Here is a 19,308-nt window from a genome sequence, read left to right as displayed (position 1 = left end):
CTGGGTTGTGGTCTTTCTGAGGACAGGAAAGAAATATTGCTAATTTTGCTAACCATGCCAGGATGGTTTTTCATATTCGCTATTCTTTTTAATATACATATATCCCAAATATAAACAGGTAAAAATATTCAAAAGAGACTTACCTAACTTGAATATAAAATTTTGGGGGGGCAAAAAAATGATTATTATACTTGTGTTATAACATGTCGTATTGCTATCTAATAATGTTTGGTTGATTTGCACCAGGGTGGCTTTTGAAAAGAAAAGGAATGTGGATGTAGTCTCGTTATGTGTTATTGTGGAGTTTAGAAGTCCCTGAATTGGAATGCAGTGGTTCCCAGTGCTTTTTGTGTATTACAATTTCCTGGGGGGCTTTTCAGAATACCTGTACCACCTGCACCCCCAATCGTGAGTCACTCAGTTGAGAACCACTGCTTGGGTGGAGGTAGGTGTCAATAGGACTACATGCGGTTGTGATCACAGTGAGGCAACAGAGAATCTGTTGTAAAGCACTGGTTTTCCAACTTTAACGTATGTAATAGGACAAAATGCAGATTCTACTTTATAGGGCTGAGCTAGGCCCTGAAATCCTACCTTCCAAGAAGCTCCCCAGTGATGCCCAGCTAACAGTCCCCAACCCACATTGTCAGTGGTAAGGGTTGTATAATACATTTTCAAAGGAGTGAAAGCATGGTTAATAAGAAAATGTAATAAAGAAAATGAAATAAAGCAGTTGCATACTTAGACAAAGAGCTTGATGAAGGGAAGGAAGCAGGTAATTGCTTAAGACATTAACTTTCATCTTGGTGAGCTTTTCCATTGATTTGCTTATCATTTAATGATTGGTCCAACCAGTTTAGATGGATTTCACATTTTCTAGAAGTTTTTCCATTTTGTCCATAGGATGAAAATTTGGACTGTTAGGGACTTTGCATAATTTCTTTAGCTATTGTCCTGACTTGCCAGGATGATAGAATCTAGTGAAGAAATATGAACAAATATATTTGTTTTATTTAAATTGACATTATTGACATTTTTGTGCTAGACATGATATTGAGTTCTGGAATTACAGAAATTAATAAGCATAGTCCCTGTTCTTAAAATTTGACAGTTTAGGGGCACCTGGGTTGCTCAGTTGGTTAAGCGTCCCACTCTTGATTTTGGCTGAGGTCATGATCTCATGGTTCATGGGATTGAGCCCCAAATTGGGCTCTGGGCTGACAGCATGGATCCTGGTTGGGATTTTCTCTCTCCCTCTCTCTCTGCCCCTCTTTTTCTCATGCTCATGCTCTCTATCTTTATCAAAATAAATAAACTTAAAAAAAATTGAAAATCTATTAAGGATGGGGAGGCATGTAGAACAGATTTGTGAACAGCTAACTATCACACAAGAAATAAATGAATGACATGTGCAGTAGAAGTACACACAACGTGCTATGGAAGAGGCAGTTAATTCCACCTGGGGAAAGGTTCCATTGATGACCTGGTATTTAGAATTTTGAAATGACTTCTTCAAAATGTTCACTGGTTGTTGGCCAGTTCTCAACTATTCACTGACAGGAGGCTCATGGTCAGAACTCATCCAGGAATAACATACTAACATCACAGACCAATTTTAGAAACCTCCTAGAACTTTCTTCAAGGCATCCTTCATTTCTTTATTCCGGAGGCTGTAGATCATGGGGTTAAAAAAAGGGGTCAGAACTGAGTAGAATAGAGTTGTGAACTTCTGCATTCCCTCTGCTTGTCCTGACCCCGGGCTCACATACGTCATCATGACAGAGCCATAGAATAGAAACACAACAGCCAGATGTGAGGAGCATGTAGAAAACGCCTTCTTCCGGCCAGCAACTGAGGGCACCTGCACTACAGCCCTCAGCACCAGGGTATAGGAGCCAGTAATGTAGAAAAAGGTGGCAAAGATGAGGAGTGAGCTCATGGTGCCACAGATGAGAATAGTCCCTGGGATTGGGACACAGGCTGAAGCCAAGGCCAGCAGAGGACCCAGGTCACACAGGAAGTCATCAATCACGTTTGGGCCACAAAATGGTAGCTGGGTAACAAGTATCACTGGGATCAGAAACCAGAGAAAACCATAGACCCAGCAAAAGATGACCAGGCTGCAACAGAACTTCACAGTCATGATGGTGGGGTAATGCAGGGGGTGACAGATTGCCAGGAACCGGTCATAGGCCATGATGGACAGAAATAAGCATTCAGTTGTGCCTAGTGAGAAGAAGAAGTACAACTGGAGGAGGCACCAAGCAAAGGAGATGGTTTTGGTCTGGGAGAGGAAGTTGGCCAGCATGTTGGGCACATCAGAGTTGACATAGCAGATTTCCAGGAAGGAGAAGTTGGCCAGCAGAATATACATGGGGGTGTGGAGCCGGTGGTCCCAGTGCACCACACACACAATGGCCATGTTTCCAAGGAGCGTCATGATGTAAGTCACAAAGAATATGGAAAAGAGGAGGATCTGCATTTCCCAACGGCAAGGAAAGCCCAAGAGGATGAACTCACTCACAGTGTGAGAAATATTTCTGGCCTCCGAAGTCATTTCCTTCTATCCTGTGAGGATTGCAGTAGAAGTTACATTACAAAAGGAGTCATGCCTCCTGATTCCTCCCCAGGAGAGAACACATTTTCCTGATCACAGGGGAGACCTAGACCAGGAGTTCCTATTTTTTTTTTTTTAATTTTTTTATTTTATTTTTTTTATTTTTTAATATATGAAATTTACTGTCAAATTGGTTTCCATACAACACCCAGTGCTCATCCCAAAAGGTGCCCTCCTCAATACCCATCACCCACCCTGCCCTCCCTCCCACCCCCCATCAACCCTCAATTTGTTCTCAGTTTGGAGTTCCTATTTTTGATTGGGCACTTCAACAATATACTTGTTGAGTATGCTTTTCTATATATGACTCTTCACTTTTAAACTATATACAGCCCACTGTCAATCAATATAGTAAATATTGGTAAATATTTTGAAAAAAGTTTTCTTAAAATAGAAACTCAGGTATTTCCTTTCTGCATCTCTCATTGAGTTGTCCGGTGCACCCAACTTTGGAGAACATTGGTCTAGACAATATGCATAGGTGGCTGGCTGAAGCTAAATTGAGATATAAACATTGACATTGGCAATTCATCCATAAAAAAAAAAAATTAGAATTGACAGTTTTACCAAACAAAACAGTACAATCAGATAAGTGATATAAAGGAGAGAACATGAGGCTTTGAAGCCAGCTATGAAAATAACCAGAGTGACTTTAAGCAAGTTGCAGTTTAGCACACTAAGTAACCATTTATAGGCCATTATTAGTCTCTTCTCTATCTGTAGGATGCTGTGGTACAAGGGCTCCAGACTCTGATATTATTAGCAACATATGGGGGAGCCTTTGAAAGGTGTAGATTCCTGGGCTCCGCCTGGGTTTCGGATCCACTGGTGTGTGTCAGAGCACAAGCTCTGGAGACATCACAGTTCTGGGCTCTACCACTTCCTGAGGAGCATTTCCTCAGGCAAGAATTTGACCTTTGAGACTATGTTTCTTTCTCTGTAAATTATGAACAGTCATACCTCCACAGTAAGGGTGGCATGAAAATTGCATAGAATAATGTATGCAAAAGCAGTTTAAAATTATACAGTGCTACAGAAATATAAACTTTGGTAAACTGTTCAGGGCTTGTTATGCTAAACATTACACTCCTTTGTTAACCTTATAAATTAAATTGATTTTAAAATGCAAAAGAATGTTTTCCTGTGGAATTTTAGCCATGTGACAGGCTTAGTCCATGTTGTGTGTGTTCGTGTGCATGTACACGTGTGTGTGTGTATGAAAGAGAAAGTGCTTCTCAGTCGTTTCAGAGTACACTGAATGAAACTCCCTTATAAGCCTCTTTTTTTTTTTTAAGTTTATTTATTTTGAGAGAGACAGAGACAGCATGGGTGGGGGAGGGGCAGAGAGAGAGGGAGAGAGAATCCTAAACAGGCTCCTGGGAGATCATGACCTGGGCTGAAACCAAGAGTTGGACACTTAACCCACTAAGCCACCCAGGTGCCCCTATAAGCATCCTTTATTGCCTATCAAACATACCTATAAAGCACCCTTGAAGACCTTTTTTTGCCTATCAAACATATCGGAGCTCTCATTTTTTTCTTAATAGACTGTCTTCCTTGGTAAGGTTACCACTGCAACCATAAACAATAGGATCATTTTCCTGATGGCTACACTGTAGTTTGTATTAAAGCCACCTACTTTTGAAGCCACAAAACGTCCTGTGTGATCTCTTCCCCCACTGCTCCTACCCATGCCTGGCTCCTTTGTGGGATTTCCTGGGAAATAAGCATCAACCTTTATTCAAATGATCACAACAGAAGAGCAACAACAAATACTATTTCAAAATAGTCAGACATGGAAATCAGGGTTTTGATAAAACCTTTCTCCCTCTGGCATTCTTTAGTTTTGTGGTTTATTCAGCCCTGCAAGCCTGGCGCGCGCTCTCTCTCTCTGTCTCTCTCTCTCTCTCTCTCTCTCTTTCTCTTTCTCTTTTTGATACAGGGGGGCAGAGAGAAGCTTATCTAAATTTCAGCCTTGACCTAAGCCTAAGTTGAACCCAGAAGAAGTTTGGAATATGGGTATATCATCTCTGTTTTGCCTTTTTCCTCCTTTCCCATTTTAGAAGCTCAGAACTCAAATGCTCTATTTACCTTTTCTTGGCAACATCAATTCTTTGGGGAAAAATCCAATAAACTCATGCATAAACTGAACCTCAATGTCTGTGAAGACTTTAGCAGTTTTCATTTTCCACATTATGTACACAAGGGCACATGACCAGCTGGCACACACACCAGATACAGTGGAGCAGCATTTATTGGGAGAAACTTGCAGACCCAGCATCAGTCACAGGCCTGCAGTCCCCTTTTGTTTTGCTCGTTATAAGCACAGTGGCACACAGAAATCTAGGATATTACATTTTAGGAAGGCACCTGAACTTTTAAGGCCTGAGGGTTTTGTTTTTTAGCTGTGTGATTAGGGAAGTGCTAACCCCTCCCCTGATGTGATTAGGGCCAGTATATAACATCAACATGAAGAAAACTTGGTTCTGGTCCTATTTTTAGAATCAGGTTTAGGGGCTGGGGGAGAAGGCTGCCAGCATTTCTCCTGGTGTTATTGGGGGCTGAAGTCAATTCAAACTTTGCAGTTGCAGCTCTAGGCTATGACAGGTTAACAGAGGATTCTCCCCCTCAGCCATGTGAAGGAGAAAGTCATTGCATTAAGCACTGGGCAATTGATGCTTCATTTCCATGGAACTTCACAGGAGGCAATTTACTCTTTGGGAGGGTGGCTTGAAAGAAATTTGTTTGAACAAGTTAACCCTTATGTCTACCATAAGGGTTAGACGTAACCCTTATGGGTTTTTTGGAGGGCTTTCTTAATTACTCTATAGGGGAGCCATAGCAAGGGTTATTGCTTCCATTTCATGTATAAGGAGATAAAGACTCAGAGATCAAATGCCTGAAATTCCAAACCAGTAAGTGACAGGGTCAGGACACGACTCTCTGCTTCCTAGCTCCTATTTTACTATTTCCTCACCACGTTAGAGGACCTTCAGAGTAGATGTGTCTAAAATGTCACTCATCCCAGGGAAAAAAGTGCATCAAATTAATAAAATGAGCAACTGTTGGTGCTATAGGCATCATCACATCATCCAAGGGAAGAGGGGTGGCGTCTCCCAAGCATCTCTTAAATTATACCACCTAGGTGGAATTGTGGGGTTTTTTTTCCTTTTATTTTTCATTTTTACATGGCTAGCTCATTTTTTTTTCTTTTTTGTTTTTTGTAGTAAGTTCAGACACACAAATACTATACTGAGTGTGGTAGTTATTTTACTCTTACCTGAATTTTCTGATATGCAGTGTTCAACTTCTCTACAATGATCTAGAGGCAGGACAACTCTCATCCATCTATACAAAATTAAGATAAATGATTATCTTAAAGAAGTAATGGGAGTTTGTTTTGTTTTGTTTTTTAAAGAGACGATATTAAGCAACAATAGACCGTGAGGAGGCATCTAAGGGACCTACAGGCATGTTTCTTTGCAGTTTGGGGTGTTGTAATTCTATTTGTTGCAGCTTTTGACTTATTACTACTTTTATTATTTAAGCTTTTTTCACCAATTAGATAATGTTACCCTGTTTCTACCAGTGCCTGCCTGAGTCTCTGTTTCCCAGTTATCTTTGCAGCATAAAGGACAACTGATTCAATGTGCTATGTCCAAGGACTCACTTAAGTGAATAGTTGGATTCTGTTCCTTGTACTCTGGAGGAAATAAACTGTCAAGTCTGGCCTTCTGTTTCTTGGAATAACGTATTGCTCATATTCACTGGCCTCAGAGACGTCATGGGTTTTAAAGTGATTTACAAAGTCACATTTTCTTATTGATCTGAATTTACTGAATCTTGGAGCTGGGAGAGACTTTAGGGATTCTCTAGTCTCTCTTCCTACTAGCAGTAAGAACCCCTTTCTTCTGCTTTCTTGCTGGTTGGTCATCTAGCTTCTGTTGGAATAATCCATGACAAATAGCTCAATGAACTACAGAACAGCTTTCAGTTTTAGAGATTGTAATAAGCTTCCTTGTTCTCTCTTACGTTCCTGAGTCACGTTCCCATCTTGATGTGCCATCTTGGTCTCACTTCTGCCTCAGGGAAGGAGGGTTAACATTATGTGCCCATCATACACACACACTCTGTTAAGATTTTGACCATGCATTATCCTTCTTGGTCTTTCAACAACTACAGAAGTAGTAACTGGGCCACAAGAAGACAGTAAGTGGTGGTGCTGGGCAGATTGTATTCTTTCATTACATTATGCTGATGCTCAGAATAAGTCTACACAGCAGTATTTAGAATATCTGAGGAAGGGACTCATGTCTTCTTTGAATCTTCTCTATTTATACTAAGCACTCTTGGTTTCTTTAAATTTGACGTAATTTCTAGGGTGCTCACCATCCTCGCTGCCTTTTGATTGTTCATACCTTTCAGAAGATATGATCTTACTGAAACCAAACAGAGTGTCCTTTGTGCTGTGTGACTGACACAGAGCACAGTGTGCCGTGATCTCTTTTGTTCTAGACTCATGCAGACTTAGGTTGACGTTAGCTTTTTTGGGCAGTAATTTTATATTTTAGACTTTTATTGAATTTTCATTTTACCAAAGTCCTTAGAGTTCATTCACAAGAACTTCTTTAAAGCCAGATTCGCCCCATCTGATGCTTGTGTCATTGAGTTTTCTAAACAAGGGAGGTTAATTACTGAATTTCACCAAGTGTTTCAGTCAATTAAGATCTTAAGACTATCAAATACTAGCTTTCTTTTCTATTTTTATTGCCTAGAATTTGATAAAATTTCTTTTGTTTCACCTATGTCTGATGAAAATATTATATACAACATGAGAAAGTCCTTTTTTTTCTTAAAACTTTTTCTACCTTAACATCTATTATCAACAATTGTTGATAGATGGCTAAGCTAAAAATAGATAAATAGTACAAAGGTGGTGAAAATGACATTGTATCTCTGGAAGACATTCTGGCATATATAATTGGATGGTTTATGAAAAGTTTTTAGAAGGAAAGTTTAGACTTTTTTGTTTTTGTTTTTGTTTTTTATTTTATTTTATTTTATTTTTAAATTTACATCTAAGTTAGCATATAGTGCAACAATGATTTTAGGAGTAGATTCCTTAATGCCCCTTACCCATTTAGCCCATCCCCCCTCCCACAGCCCCTCCAGTAACCCTCTGTTTGTTCTCCATATTTAAGAGTTTCATGTTTTGTCCCCCTCCTTGTTTTTATATTATTTTTGCTTCCCTTCCCTTATGTTCATCTGTTTTGTATCTTAAAGTCCTCATATGAGTTAAGTCATATATTTGTCTTTCTCTGACTAATTTTGCTTTGCATAATACCCTCTAGTTCCATCTACATAGTTGCAAGTGGAAAGATTCACAAATTTTAGACTTTAAACTGGTACCCTCATTCAATTTCAGTTGTTTAAAATTTTTCTTTCATTCTCCAGAATCTTCTAAATACAGTTATAGTGGTTTTGAAATCACACCTGTAAATTCTTTCTGTATCCTGGGATATAATTTGTCTAGGTCTGAGAAATTAAGCTTATTAATAGTTACTGAGTGCTGTTTCACTTAATTTTCCTGTCAATTCTCTTTTATACATGTGTTCTCCATTATTTGGAAAGAAGATAATTTTTTGGAGCTGACCATATTTTAATTTAATTTAGATTGATGGGTGCCATGCCTTTCTCCAGAGGGCAGGAGATGGCCCAGGCTTTTTTTTTTTTTTTTTTAAATCTCGTAAACCTTGCAAGCAAGGAGACCCTCTCATTATAGTGCTATCAGCTTGTGTTGGAAGTTGTGTTCTCATTGAGGTCTTAATCCAGTGAAAAGCTCACTAAATTCCTTAGAGAAACCCATGCTTTCTTTATAATCACTTTATTTTACTGGTCTCTCTGTAGTCGTTTCTGTCTCTTTCTTTCTCTCACTCCATTTATTCCTTTATTTTTCTTTTCCATAGAGTTACTTCTAAGATGACAGTATGACTTGGGATTTCTGACTCTGGAAAATTTAAGAACTGGCTGTAATACTACCCATCTTCTTATAGTTATTTACTTGTATAAGTAAATAATAGTACTTCATACCATTTTCAGTAAAATATTTTTGTTTTTCATTTTTTTAGTAAAATATTTTTAAATAACAGAATCAACTTCTTGACTGCTGTCCATCACGAACTTTAGTTCATTTTCTATTCGCTGTTACTTTGCTACTGCTTATCGAACATTTATGTGCTACGGTACAGGCCTTTCAAGCTTATTTTCTAAACTTTTTTTGACTTTGTAGCTGATCCCTAACCTAAATGATTTCAATAACACAACAAAATTTTACTAAGTGCCTACTAAATTCTTGTATAATTTTCAATGCAAGGGCTGTTTTGGGAAGTGTCTTTATATTCCTGCATGGTGAAATGTCTTAAAAATTAGAAATACTTTTTTTTCAATAAAAGGGACATTTAAAGAAGTGAAAATGAAATTTCAGTATAAGTTGTGGAAGTTAACTTCCCACCATTCTAGACGAAGGCTGGTAATTTAAGCTGAAAAAGATCATTTTTCTTTTGCTTTTCACGTTAGCTTAGGTGAATAACCATGATACCAGTGTTGGTGAAGGTGCAATGCAATGACATTCAGAAGAACTTGTGGAGGGAATATAAACTTGTAAATTTTTTTTCTGACAGGCAATTTGGAAGCGCTAGAGCTTTAAAAACCTGTGTGCCTATTAAATAAAAATCAGAGATGTGGAAAAAATTACTAATAAGTAAGTTCATTGTAGCAGTGCCTAAAAATTTCTGGGGCTCATGTTAAAATACAGACTCTGACTCAAAAGGAAAAGATGTGGCTCGAGATTCTAAATTTTTAATGTGGAGAATTTGAATCACTATGCTGTATACCTGAGACTAACGTAACATTGTGTAACTAATGTAACATGAGGTAACTAGTATCAACTATACACAAATGAAAAAGAGGTTTTAAAAAAGCAATAGGGTAATGCTGATTCTTTGAGTAGTAAAGGTTTGTAAAGTTCTTTCCAGAGTTCTTTGTATAGCAAGGGTTTATGTAGTTCTTTATATACATTTCTGTAAAGAAAGTAAAAAATACAAAGGAATAGAAAAATTCCTGTGAAGAAATAAAACTTAATAGTGGTAACTTTTTCAAGGTCAAATGATAGGTTACATAATTGTTTTCCTTTATACATATCTATATTTCTTAACTTTTTATGAGTAATATGTATCACTTTATAATCTGAAAGATAATTATTATAAAATATTGTTTTTGAAGGTACTTACTCTTCTGGACCTTCTACCTTCTCTGAGCACTTTTTATGACCTTTGTTATTCCTGAAATGTGCTAGGGAGTCCACAGTTTGTGTCATGTTTGACTTACCATGTAGGATGTTGTCTCCCCTTCACTTGCTGCTTAGATTTAAAGCCACTCAGGTCAGCCACTGTGCCAGGGTTGAGGAGAAAGGGAAGTTTCCCAACAGGGCATCCTGAGGTTGCATTTTACTTTTGGGTTGCCTATATCATTTCATAAACCTAGGGCAGGGATAAGAAGTTAAATTCAAAAAATTGAGTGCAACATTGTGAGAAATGATAACCTTCAGCTTCTGGAGAGGATTTGTACTCTTACTTCTCTCTCATTAGAAAGAGTCATATCTTATCTTCAGTCTACTTTTCTTCCCTAAAAGCAACAGAAAGGAAATTGATATTAGTTTCCATTCTGGGTTTTACTTTTCTTCAATAAACTTTATGGAGAATTCTGTCGTTTAGAATAAGGTCACAAATACTGTGATGATAGTAGAACAGAGTAAATGAAGGCAATATAATTACCTTTCTTTTATTTATTTCTTTTATTTTTCTTTTGCCTTTCCAGTTGACAACTTTTGAAAGTAATGGTTTCATATTCAACTAGAAATGTAGTTTCTCAAACTCAGATTTCCACACTCAAAACATAACACATATTTTTCTCTGTCCCACAGTCATGCAGTATAGGCACCAGCCCTTTGTTGAAGGTATTGATTCAAGAACTGATTGAGAATAGGAAACAGAGTCTGCAGATAAGCCTTAACCTGGATCTGAGTTCTATCCCTTGAGCTTTCAATTTCAGTGCATTTGGGGAAATTTTTTTTTGAAGTTGGAAAAAATGAGTATTTTTCCCTTCCCAGCAGTGACGAGAATGAAAACTTGGCTTCTCCACTTGTCCCGTGAAACTATTGCTGGGCCAAAGCCAGCTTCCCTAAAGGGATTCTTTGCTGAGATTCCCTCAGCTGGATGAACATTACCCCAAGGACCCATGTTTTGATGATTCTTTTTCCAAACGTCTGATATTCCTTTTCTCATATTGGACCAGTGAGTCTACTCCATCTGTTTGCACTGTCCATTTGACATGCAGTTCTGAGCCTCTTTCTCAGATTAAAGGGACACCTATTTCGATTATTCATTTTTAAATTCATTACCTGAATCCAAAATTCAATCCAAGCCTGTACCTTCCCATTTCCTTTGCCATCAAATATTAGCAGTTGATATTTATTGAAAGCTTCCTTTGTGCAAGGCAGTAAAATGAGTAACTTTTTTGAATAAGTTCATTTAACTCCCATAAGAATCCAACAAGTTAAATGTTGCCATTGTTTTTATTTTACAGTAAAGTCATTAAAGTTTAGGTTAATTGATTTGTTCAAGGTTTTTCATCTAATAAATGGGAATGCCAATATCTGAATTTAGTTGTCTCTGAGAACAGAGCCTGAGTTTTTAAATACTAACCTATTTACCCTGCATCATCACTTGGGAGGGAAGGAAAACAATGCTTACTGATAACTCATTTCATGCCGGGCAATGTGACAAAATCTTATAAAAATGTAATTTTATTTAATCTTTGCAACACTCTGTTGCAATTTTAAAAAATTCTGACTACTAAAGTAATATGTGTTTAAATAAAAATTTGGAAGATTCAGAAGAGTTTAAAGAGCTATAAAATTACTAATAATTTTATCAAGTAGACATAAATTCAGATAAAAATTTGGCATATTTCCTCTGCTCTGTTTTGTTCTAAAATTTTTTCTTTATACATATGAGGTCATATAGCATTTATAATTAGTATCCTGCTTATATAAGCATTTTTAAAATGTAATTAAAACTCTTAAATGCTACATAATAGTAAGTGTTATTTTTATAACATTTCCTGAGTGTATTTAGGCTATTTTGAATTTTCCAATCTTAATGCAATAAAAATCTTTGGGTTTTAATGTTTGCTTAGAGTTTTAGAATATTTCCCTGGAATAGACTGTTTCAAAGAAAATTATGTCAAAAGATATATATATAGTTTTTAAAAGATATATATAATTTGGGGTGCCTGGGTGTCTCAGTGTTTAAGTGTCTGAGTCTTGCTTTTGGCTCAGGTCATGATCTCAGGGTTTGGTTTGTGGGTTCAGCCCTGTGTAGGGCTCCATGTTCTCTGCCCTTCCCCTACTCCCTTGCCATGTGTGCTTGTGCACTTTCTTTCTCAAAAGAAATACATTTTAAAAAAGGATTTATATAATTTAATGCTCAAAACACATATTGCCAAATTACGTTCCAAAATATATTCTCAAAAGATGTGTTGATGAGGATGCCATCTTCTGGAATCCTTATTGGATATGGATGGTATTAAAAAAACTATGTCTATAGTGATTGAAGAAAAACATTCATGTCTCATTTTTATAGTTGCATTTTTTTTGGCTTCTAATTTTGTCATTTTTATCCAGTTTTATTGAGATATAATTAACATACAACACTGTATAAGCTTATGATATACAACATAATGATTTGATTTACATATATTGTGAAATGATTACCACAGTAAGTTTAGTTACCATCCATCATCTCATATAGATACAAAAATAAGAAAAAAATTCTCTTGCTATGTGGACTCTTAGGATTTACTCTCTTAACAACTTTTATATATATTATAGGACAGTGTTAACTGTAGTTATTATATTGTACATTTCATCCCTACTATTTATCTTTTAACTGGAAATTTGTACGTTTTGACCACCTTTATCCAATTTCCTCTTCACCTATTCCCTGCCTCTGATAATCACAAATCTGATCACATATTCTGAGTTTTTTTTTTTTTTAAGATTGTACCTATAAGTAAGATTATGCAGTATTTGTCTTTATCTGACTTATTTCACTTAGCATAATGCCCTCAAAGCCCATCCATTCTGTTGCAAATGGCAGGGTTCCCTGCTTTTAAATAGTTGAGTAATACTCCATTGTATATATATGCCACAACTACTTTATCCATTTATCCAATGATGGACACTTAGGTTGTTTCTATGTTTTGGCTATTGTAAATAATGCTGCTTTGAACAGGGTTGTGCAGTTATCTCTTCAATATAGTGTTTTTGTTTCCTTCAGCTATATTCCCAGAAGTGGAATTGCTGAATCATATGATAGTTCTATTTTTAATTTTTTGAGGAACCTCCATACTGTTTTCCACACTGGCTGTACCAATATACAGTCACATTAACCATGCTCAAAGTTTCCCTTTTCTCCAAATCCTTGCCAGGATTTGCTATCTCTTGTCTTTTTGATGATAGCCATCCTGAAAGGTGTGAGGTGATATCTATCCCATTGTAGTTCAGATCTGCATTTTCCTAATGATGAGTAATGTTGAGCATCTTTTTATGTGTCTGTTGGCCTTCTGTATGTCTTTTTTTTTTTTTTTAAATTAATCTGTATGTCTTCTTTGGAAAAAATCTCTATCCTGGTCTGTTACTTTTATTTATTTATTTATTTATTTATTTATTTATTTATTTATTTATTTTGCTGTGGAGTTGTATAAATTCTTTATATATATTGGATATTAACCACTTATCAGATACATGGTTTGCGAACATTTTTTTCTCATTCTATAGTTTGTCTTTTCATTATGTTGGTTATTTCTTTTACTGTGAAGAAGACTTTTAATTTGATATAGTCCCACTTGTTGGTTTTTTGTTTTGTTGCTTGTGCTTTGTGTGTTTATTAAAAAAGCCATTGCCAAGATATATGTCAAAGGGCTTCTTTATTTTTTTTAAGGAACTTTATGGTTTCAGATCTTACAGTTACGTCTTTAACTCATTTCAAGTTAATTTTTGTGAGTTGTGTAAGATAGAGGTCTAATTTCATTCTTTTATATGTGAATATCCAGTTTTCCCAGCACTATTTATTGAAGAGACTGTCTTTTCTCCAATGAGTATTCTTGGCCCCCTTGTCAAATATAGTTAACCATAAATGCATGGGTTTATTTCTGGGCTCCTGAGTTGTTCCATTGGTCTATGCACCTGTTTTTGTGGCAATACCATACTGTCGTTATTACTATAGTTTTGTAAATTCGTTTGATATCAGAAGATTTTGATACCTCTAGATTTGTTTTTATTTCTCAAGATTGCTTTGGAGTCTTCTGTGTTTTATTTTTTTCATAATTATAAATTTTTTTCTTAATGTTTATTTTTGAGAGAGAGACAGAGAGAGAGAGAGAGAGAGACAGAGAGAGACAGAGACAGAGACAGAGGCAGACAGGATAGGAAGCAGGCTCTGTGCTGACAGCTCAGAGCCTGATGGGACTCAGACCCTCATACTGTGAGATCATGACCTGACCTGAAGTTGAACACCTAACTAACTGAGCCACTCAGTCTCCCATTTCTGTGGTTCCATATAAGTTTTATGATTGTTTTTTCTCAGTCTGTGAAAAATACGACTGGAATTTTGATAGGAATCTTATTGAATTTGTAGATTGCTTTGGGTAGTATGGACATTTTAACAATATTAATACTTCTAATCCATGAACTTAGAATATCTTTCCATTTACTTGTATCTGCTTTAATTTCTTGCATTAATGTCTTAGACATCAATCTTTATCACAAAGCCTAAAATACTGGAAATAGCTATGGTATCATTTATTTCACTCTGAAAATCAACAACCAGTTGAGTCACCAAAAGGTCAAGAAAAGGAAGAAAGGAGGGGCACCTGCTATGGAATATATTGCTTATGTCTTTGTATCTTATCTGTTGTGATAATAATTTAAAATGACATTTTGTGAGTGTAAGAGGAAATTGATCTGACCAAATTGTATCTGTTCTTATCTGACTCAGTGGTTCTTAGAGAAGCTTCCACAGTGGATAGAGTGAAGCTTTTTAGGTTCTAAATGTTCCTCAAGAAGTCTAAGAAGACAGCAGGTATATACTTCCAGCAAGTCAGAGATTGTGCATCCAAGTTGCCTCCTTCTCATGACCCACAAAAAAAAAAAAAAAAAAAAAAAAATTGTGCCCTAGAGGGCAATTAGGACATCTCCCAGTGTTCCTTTTGGGTGGGTCCTCAGGATAAAGCAAACAAACTGAAGTGAGGAGAGACAAAGAGATATCCTTTCCTTAAATAATAATCCTGTCAGAGCCAGAAGTAGTTGAATGATAGAAACTGATACTTTCTCCTGCAGGTGGGACCCTTGGATTTCACTGGAGGTTAGACATATCTCACTAGAGTGAGTGTTAATGAATCCCTATTTTATTTTATCTTCCACACAATGGATGACTAATATATATGTGCTAAATGAATGAATAGATAGATGTCTTTAGGAAGTCACTTAATTGAGAATTTCACCAGATGATATATCACCTATGCAAAGTGGCCAGATGGGATGGGCACCATGAGTTTTCTCTTTGATAGAATTCCTGTGAAAATGAGCATTACTCTCTGTAAAATTCCTCACATACAAGAAAACAAATCCTGGTGAAATTTTTCACATGTTTCAAGCTTAAGGGTCTTATTGCACATACAAGAAAACATCCAAGAAAACAAATCCTGGTGAAATTTTTCACATGTTTCAAGCTTAAGGGTCTTATTGCCTCTTAAAAATTTCTAAACCAAGTTTTAGTCATTTGTATTATGAAAAACTCAGCTTTCTTTGACAGGTCTCATAATTTTATTATCTCCTCTGATCATATAATTATCCACCTTGTAACAGAGCTTCAACATGGTAAGCTCCTCCAGCTTTCTCCACAATCACTCCAAATTGCTTCCCACTCTCTCCAAATCACCTTGCTGTTTTTTTCGTATAATCACAATCACCACAGTGATCAGGGTCTTTTGTATTATATAGTGTTCTGTCCTGCTTATTGTTTGCTTTGCTTAAAACATGCTCATCCAGGTGGATGCTGAAAAAGATGCTGAGATGGGACAGGGTGGTGGGAGGGTGTTCCTGTTACTAGTTCCTATTAGTCTTAGGTCAGAGTGAGAGGGGAGACCACAGGCGATGCAGTATCCTGTAGCAGGCAGAGGAGGGGACAGACCTCCTGACATTACTATTTGATCAAACTCTCTCTATGCTTCTTTACCTAGCAATCTATTTGGGTTATATTGATCATGGACTTTGGGATCATACAAACCTGGGTTCAAGTCTTGTCTCTGATTTATTACTGTTTGACACAGGAAACTATTGAATATTTCTAAAATCTTGAAGTTTTTCTCTAGATAAAAAAAAGTTTTATCAGTCCAGACCTAGGGACACAATTTCACTTATGCCCTCCCAGCTTTCACGTATGTAAGTCAGTAGAGGAGAGAGTTGTGCCTGGACTCATGAGTTTAATTAAAATGGATTTTTCCCCCCAAGAAGAATTTTCCTAATAATCGTTCATTTCGGGAAACCCATGAAAATCTGTAACAAAATCTGTAGTTGAAGTGCTGTGTGAAAGGGACTGAAAGCAGAATATAAGCCAACAAGTTGGAATCAGAGAAAGGAAAATTGTATAGAATAATGTCAAAAGGGGCTCAATTCAAGGAGTAAGGAATAATTAAAGTGATTGCAATGATCAAATTGGGCTTCTGTGGGCCATTCTGTAATGAAGGTATAATGTTTTTATCGAGAGATTTATTCTGAGGTCCAAATGCAATTTTAGAACATGTTTTCAAATGTTAGTGGCATGGAAGTGCATTAATCTCATATCATTCCTAAGATTGAATATGCAAAAGGAGAAGAATGTGTATGAAAGCTGAATATTCTTTTTCTTTTTAGGTTCAAACAAATACTTTTTAGGAAGAACCAGCTCATATTTTGCTTATGGTGATAAATAAATAAAATGGCAATAAAATGAGCCCTTCCACACTGAACATTTACTTTATGGTAAGCACTGTGTTAGGTGCTTCATGAACATGATTATATTTTGTTAACAGTAGGTACTATTACCCTGATTTTGCAGATAAAGAAATTGAAACTCAGAGAAAGAGAAAGTCACTTGTCGCAGGTCATAAATCTTGTATTAAAAAGGGCTAGGGTTTCAGTTAAGTCTTTCTGAATTCTGACTCTTTATTTTCCTTAAAAGTAAAAAAAAAACCCATTTCTAATTATGGTAAAACTGACACCTCATTATTTTTTTTTAAGTTTAGCTCATTTTTAAAAAAAATATAATTTATTGTCAAATTGGTTTCCATACAACACCCAGTGTTCATCCCAACAAGTGCCCTCCTCAATGGCCATCACTCACTTTCCCCTCTCCCCTTGGGTAAATTCCTAGCAGTGCTATTGCTGAGTCATAGAGCAGTTCTATTTTTAATTTTTTGAGGAACCTCCACACTGTTTTCTAGAGCAGCTGCACCAGTGTGCATGACACCTCATTCTTAAACAGTCACTTTGACTTTCTACTCAGAAAACATTAAGGTGTCAAGCTTTTTGTTTTTTCACTAAACTCTATATATTTAAAATGAAAATTGAGGGAAAATGATATAAAATACATAGAAAATAAAAATGGGTGGAAAACCTGTTTCAACTAAAAAGTAAAATATCATTTTAAAAAATAGTAAACTGGCAAATTTTGCAAAGGGACTGAAATACTATATAGCTAACATGAATAAAAGGGATTCCACATTGGATAATTTGAATCAAATTAAAATAAATTAATTTAATTGTTTTTAAAGTACATGCTACATTCCTAAGTTAGACTGGGAATTGCTGAATTATCATTCAGTTATTTATGAACCCTCTTTTATCTTACATATTGTGCTTCTAAGTCGGTAGTCTAAGCTCTATATTTTACTTTCATTGCTCTCCATTCAAATCTTCTAAAACAATCTTCCCTGAATTCAAACTTCTCTGGCACCCATATGGTAAAATAGTAGTTCTCAAAAGCCGAGCACTGTTTTTGTCACACTGGAATCATCTGGGGATGCAAGTCTTTAATGGAAAGTAATTAATGAATTAATGTATTCATTTATGGAATGAATTATGATTCATATGATGATAATGAATACATATGAATACATAATGAATTAATGTATTCATTTATTGTGATGTACCAAGCTTCTATAATAATGTAGATAAATATGGAGAATTTATGGATCTTGTGATGTTGATTGAAATGATATGTTGGCAATAAAATATTTCAGTGCAGTTTGAGGGCATAAATTCCTTCCTAAAGCTTATTAGCTATACTTGAGTTAAATAAAGTGAGCAGTTGAAGTGTAGAGGCTAAAATTGGAAGAAAAAGCTCTAGAGAAAACATTTAAAGTAAAGTAATATTTAAAGTAACATTACCAGTGGTGTTTTTTCTATTTGTCTTATAACAGAGCTATTTTGATACAAATTCTTCATGTTGACTAAATATTAATATTCCATTTTTTCTCTACTTAAAATACTGTCTGGTTCTGATGAGAAGTTGAGGTATGGAGGGCTGAATAAAATAGGAGATTCTTATTATGCAGTTCTGATTATATCTGTGCACATTCTAGGTTGCAAAGAAATGTATGTTTTGCCTAACAATAATGTCACTGCTGTCATTCATGAATTCAGCCTCCTGGGTTTCCCGTGTAGTCAAGAAGTAGAAGTTCTCCTTTTTGTTTTGTTCTCTGTCATCTACATCTTGACCTTGTTGGGCAACAGTGCTATTATCTGTGCTGTGTGGTGGAACCAGCAACTCCACACCCCTATGTATACTTTATTGGCCAACTTCTCTTTCCTGGAGATCTGCTACATCAGTTCCAATGTACCCAACATGTTGCTCAACTTCCTATCCAAGACCAAGACCATCTCTTATAATGGCTGCATCTTACAGTTCTACATCTTCCTCTCTCTTTGTGCTACAGAACTCTTCTTTCTGGCCCTCATGGCATTAGATAGATATGTTGCCATCTGCCACCCACTGCACTATTCTACCATAATGACTGGGAAAGTCTGTGGAACCCTTGTGTCTGCTTGCTGGGTGGGTGGCTTTCTCTGGTTGGTGACCCCAGCCATACTTATCTCCCAAGTTCCATTTTGTGGTTCAAATGTCATTGACCACTACCTGTGTGATCTTGGGGCAATGCTGGCCATATCATGTTTACCTGTCCCCAAGACAACTCTGACTTGTAGCATTTTCAGTGCTGTGATAACATTCATCACTTTGTTCTATATCCTTGTGTCCTACACACTGGTCCTTCGAGCTGTGGTTCAGGTTCCCGAAGGTTCAGGTAGGAAAAAAGCCTTCTCCACGTGTGCCTCCCACCTGATAGTGGTGTCCCTATTTTATGGCTCAGTCATGGTGATGTATGTAAGCCCAGGGGCAGCCAATCAGCCTGGTATGCAGAAGTTCTTGACCATGTTATACTCAATTGCAACTCCACTTTTAAACCCTCTGATCTACAGCCTCAGGAATAAGGAGATGAAAGTTGCCCTGAGGAAAGTTATGTGTAAAGTTTAG

The 19,308-nt window shown here is 36.5% G+C and overlaps 2 protein-coding genes across 2 annotated transcripts; one reads left to right on the top strand and one right to left on the bottom strand.

Annotated features, from left to right (window-relative positions):
- Positions 1-1,615: 1,615 nt before the first annotated feature.
- On the bottom strand, positions 1,616-2,557 carry LOC132669697 (olfactory receptor 11H6-like). The gene has a single exon (XM_060619700.3). The coding sequence runs from the start codon at positions 2,555-2,557 to the stop codon at positions 1,616-1,618; it is 942 nt and encodes a 313-aa protein (XP_060475683.3).
- Positions 2,558-18,369: 15,812 nt separating this feature from the next.
- LOC132669696 (olfactory receptor 11G2-like) lies at positions 18,370-19,308 on the top strand. Its single transcript, XM_060619699.1, has one exon. It carries the CDS (start codon positions 18,370-18,372, stop codon positions 19,306-19,308), a length of 939 nt encoding a protein of 312 aa, XP_060475682.1.

This window comes from Panthera onca, chromosome B3 (genome assembly GCF_046562875.1).
Source record: "Panthera onca isolate mPanOnc1 chromosome B3, mPanOnc1 haplotype 2, whole genome shotgun sequence".
NCBI classification, from domain to species: domain Eukaryota; kingdom Metazoa; phylum Chordata; class Mammalia; order Carnivora; family Felidae; genus Panthera; species Panthera onca.
Note: the sequence above shows the minus strand (reverse complement) of the source record. Positions and strands in the feature narration are given on the sequence as shown.

Excerpts from the sequence above, each read along its gene's own strand:
- LOC132669697 (XM_060619700.3), bottom strand. The coding sequence starts at position 2,557 with ATGACTTCGGAGGCCAGAAATATTTCTCACACTGTGAGTGAGTTCATC.
- LOC132669696 (XM_060619699.1), top strand. The coding sequence starts at position 18,370 with ATGTATGTTTTGCCTAACAATAATGTCACTGCTGTCATTCATGAATTC.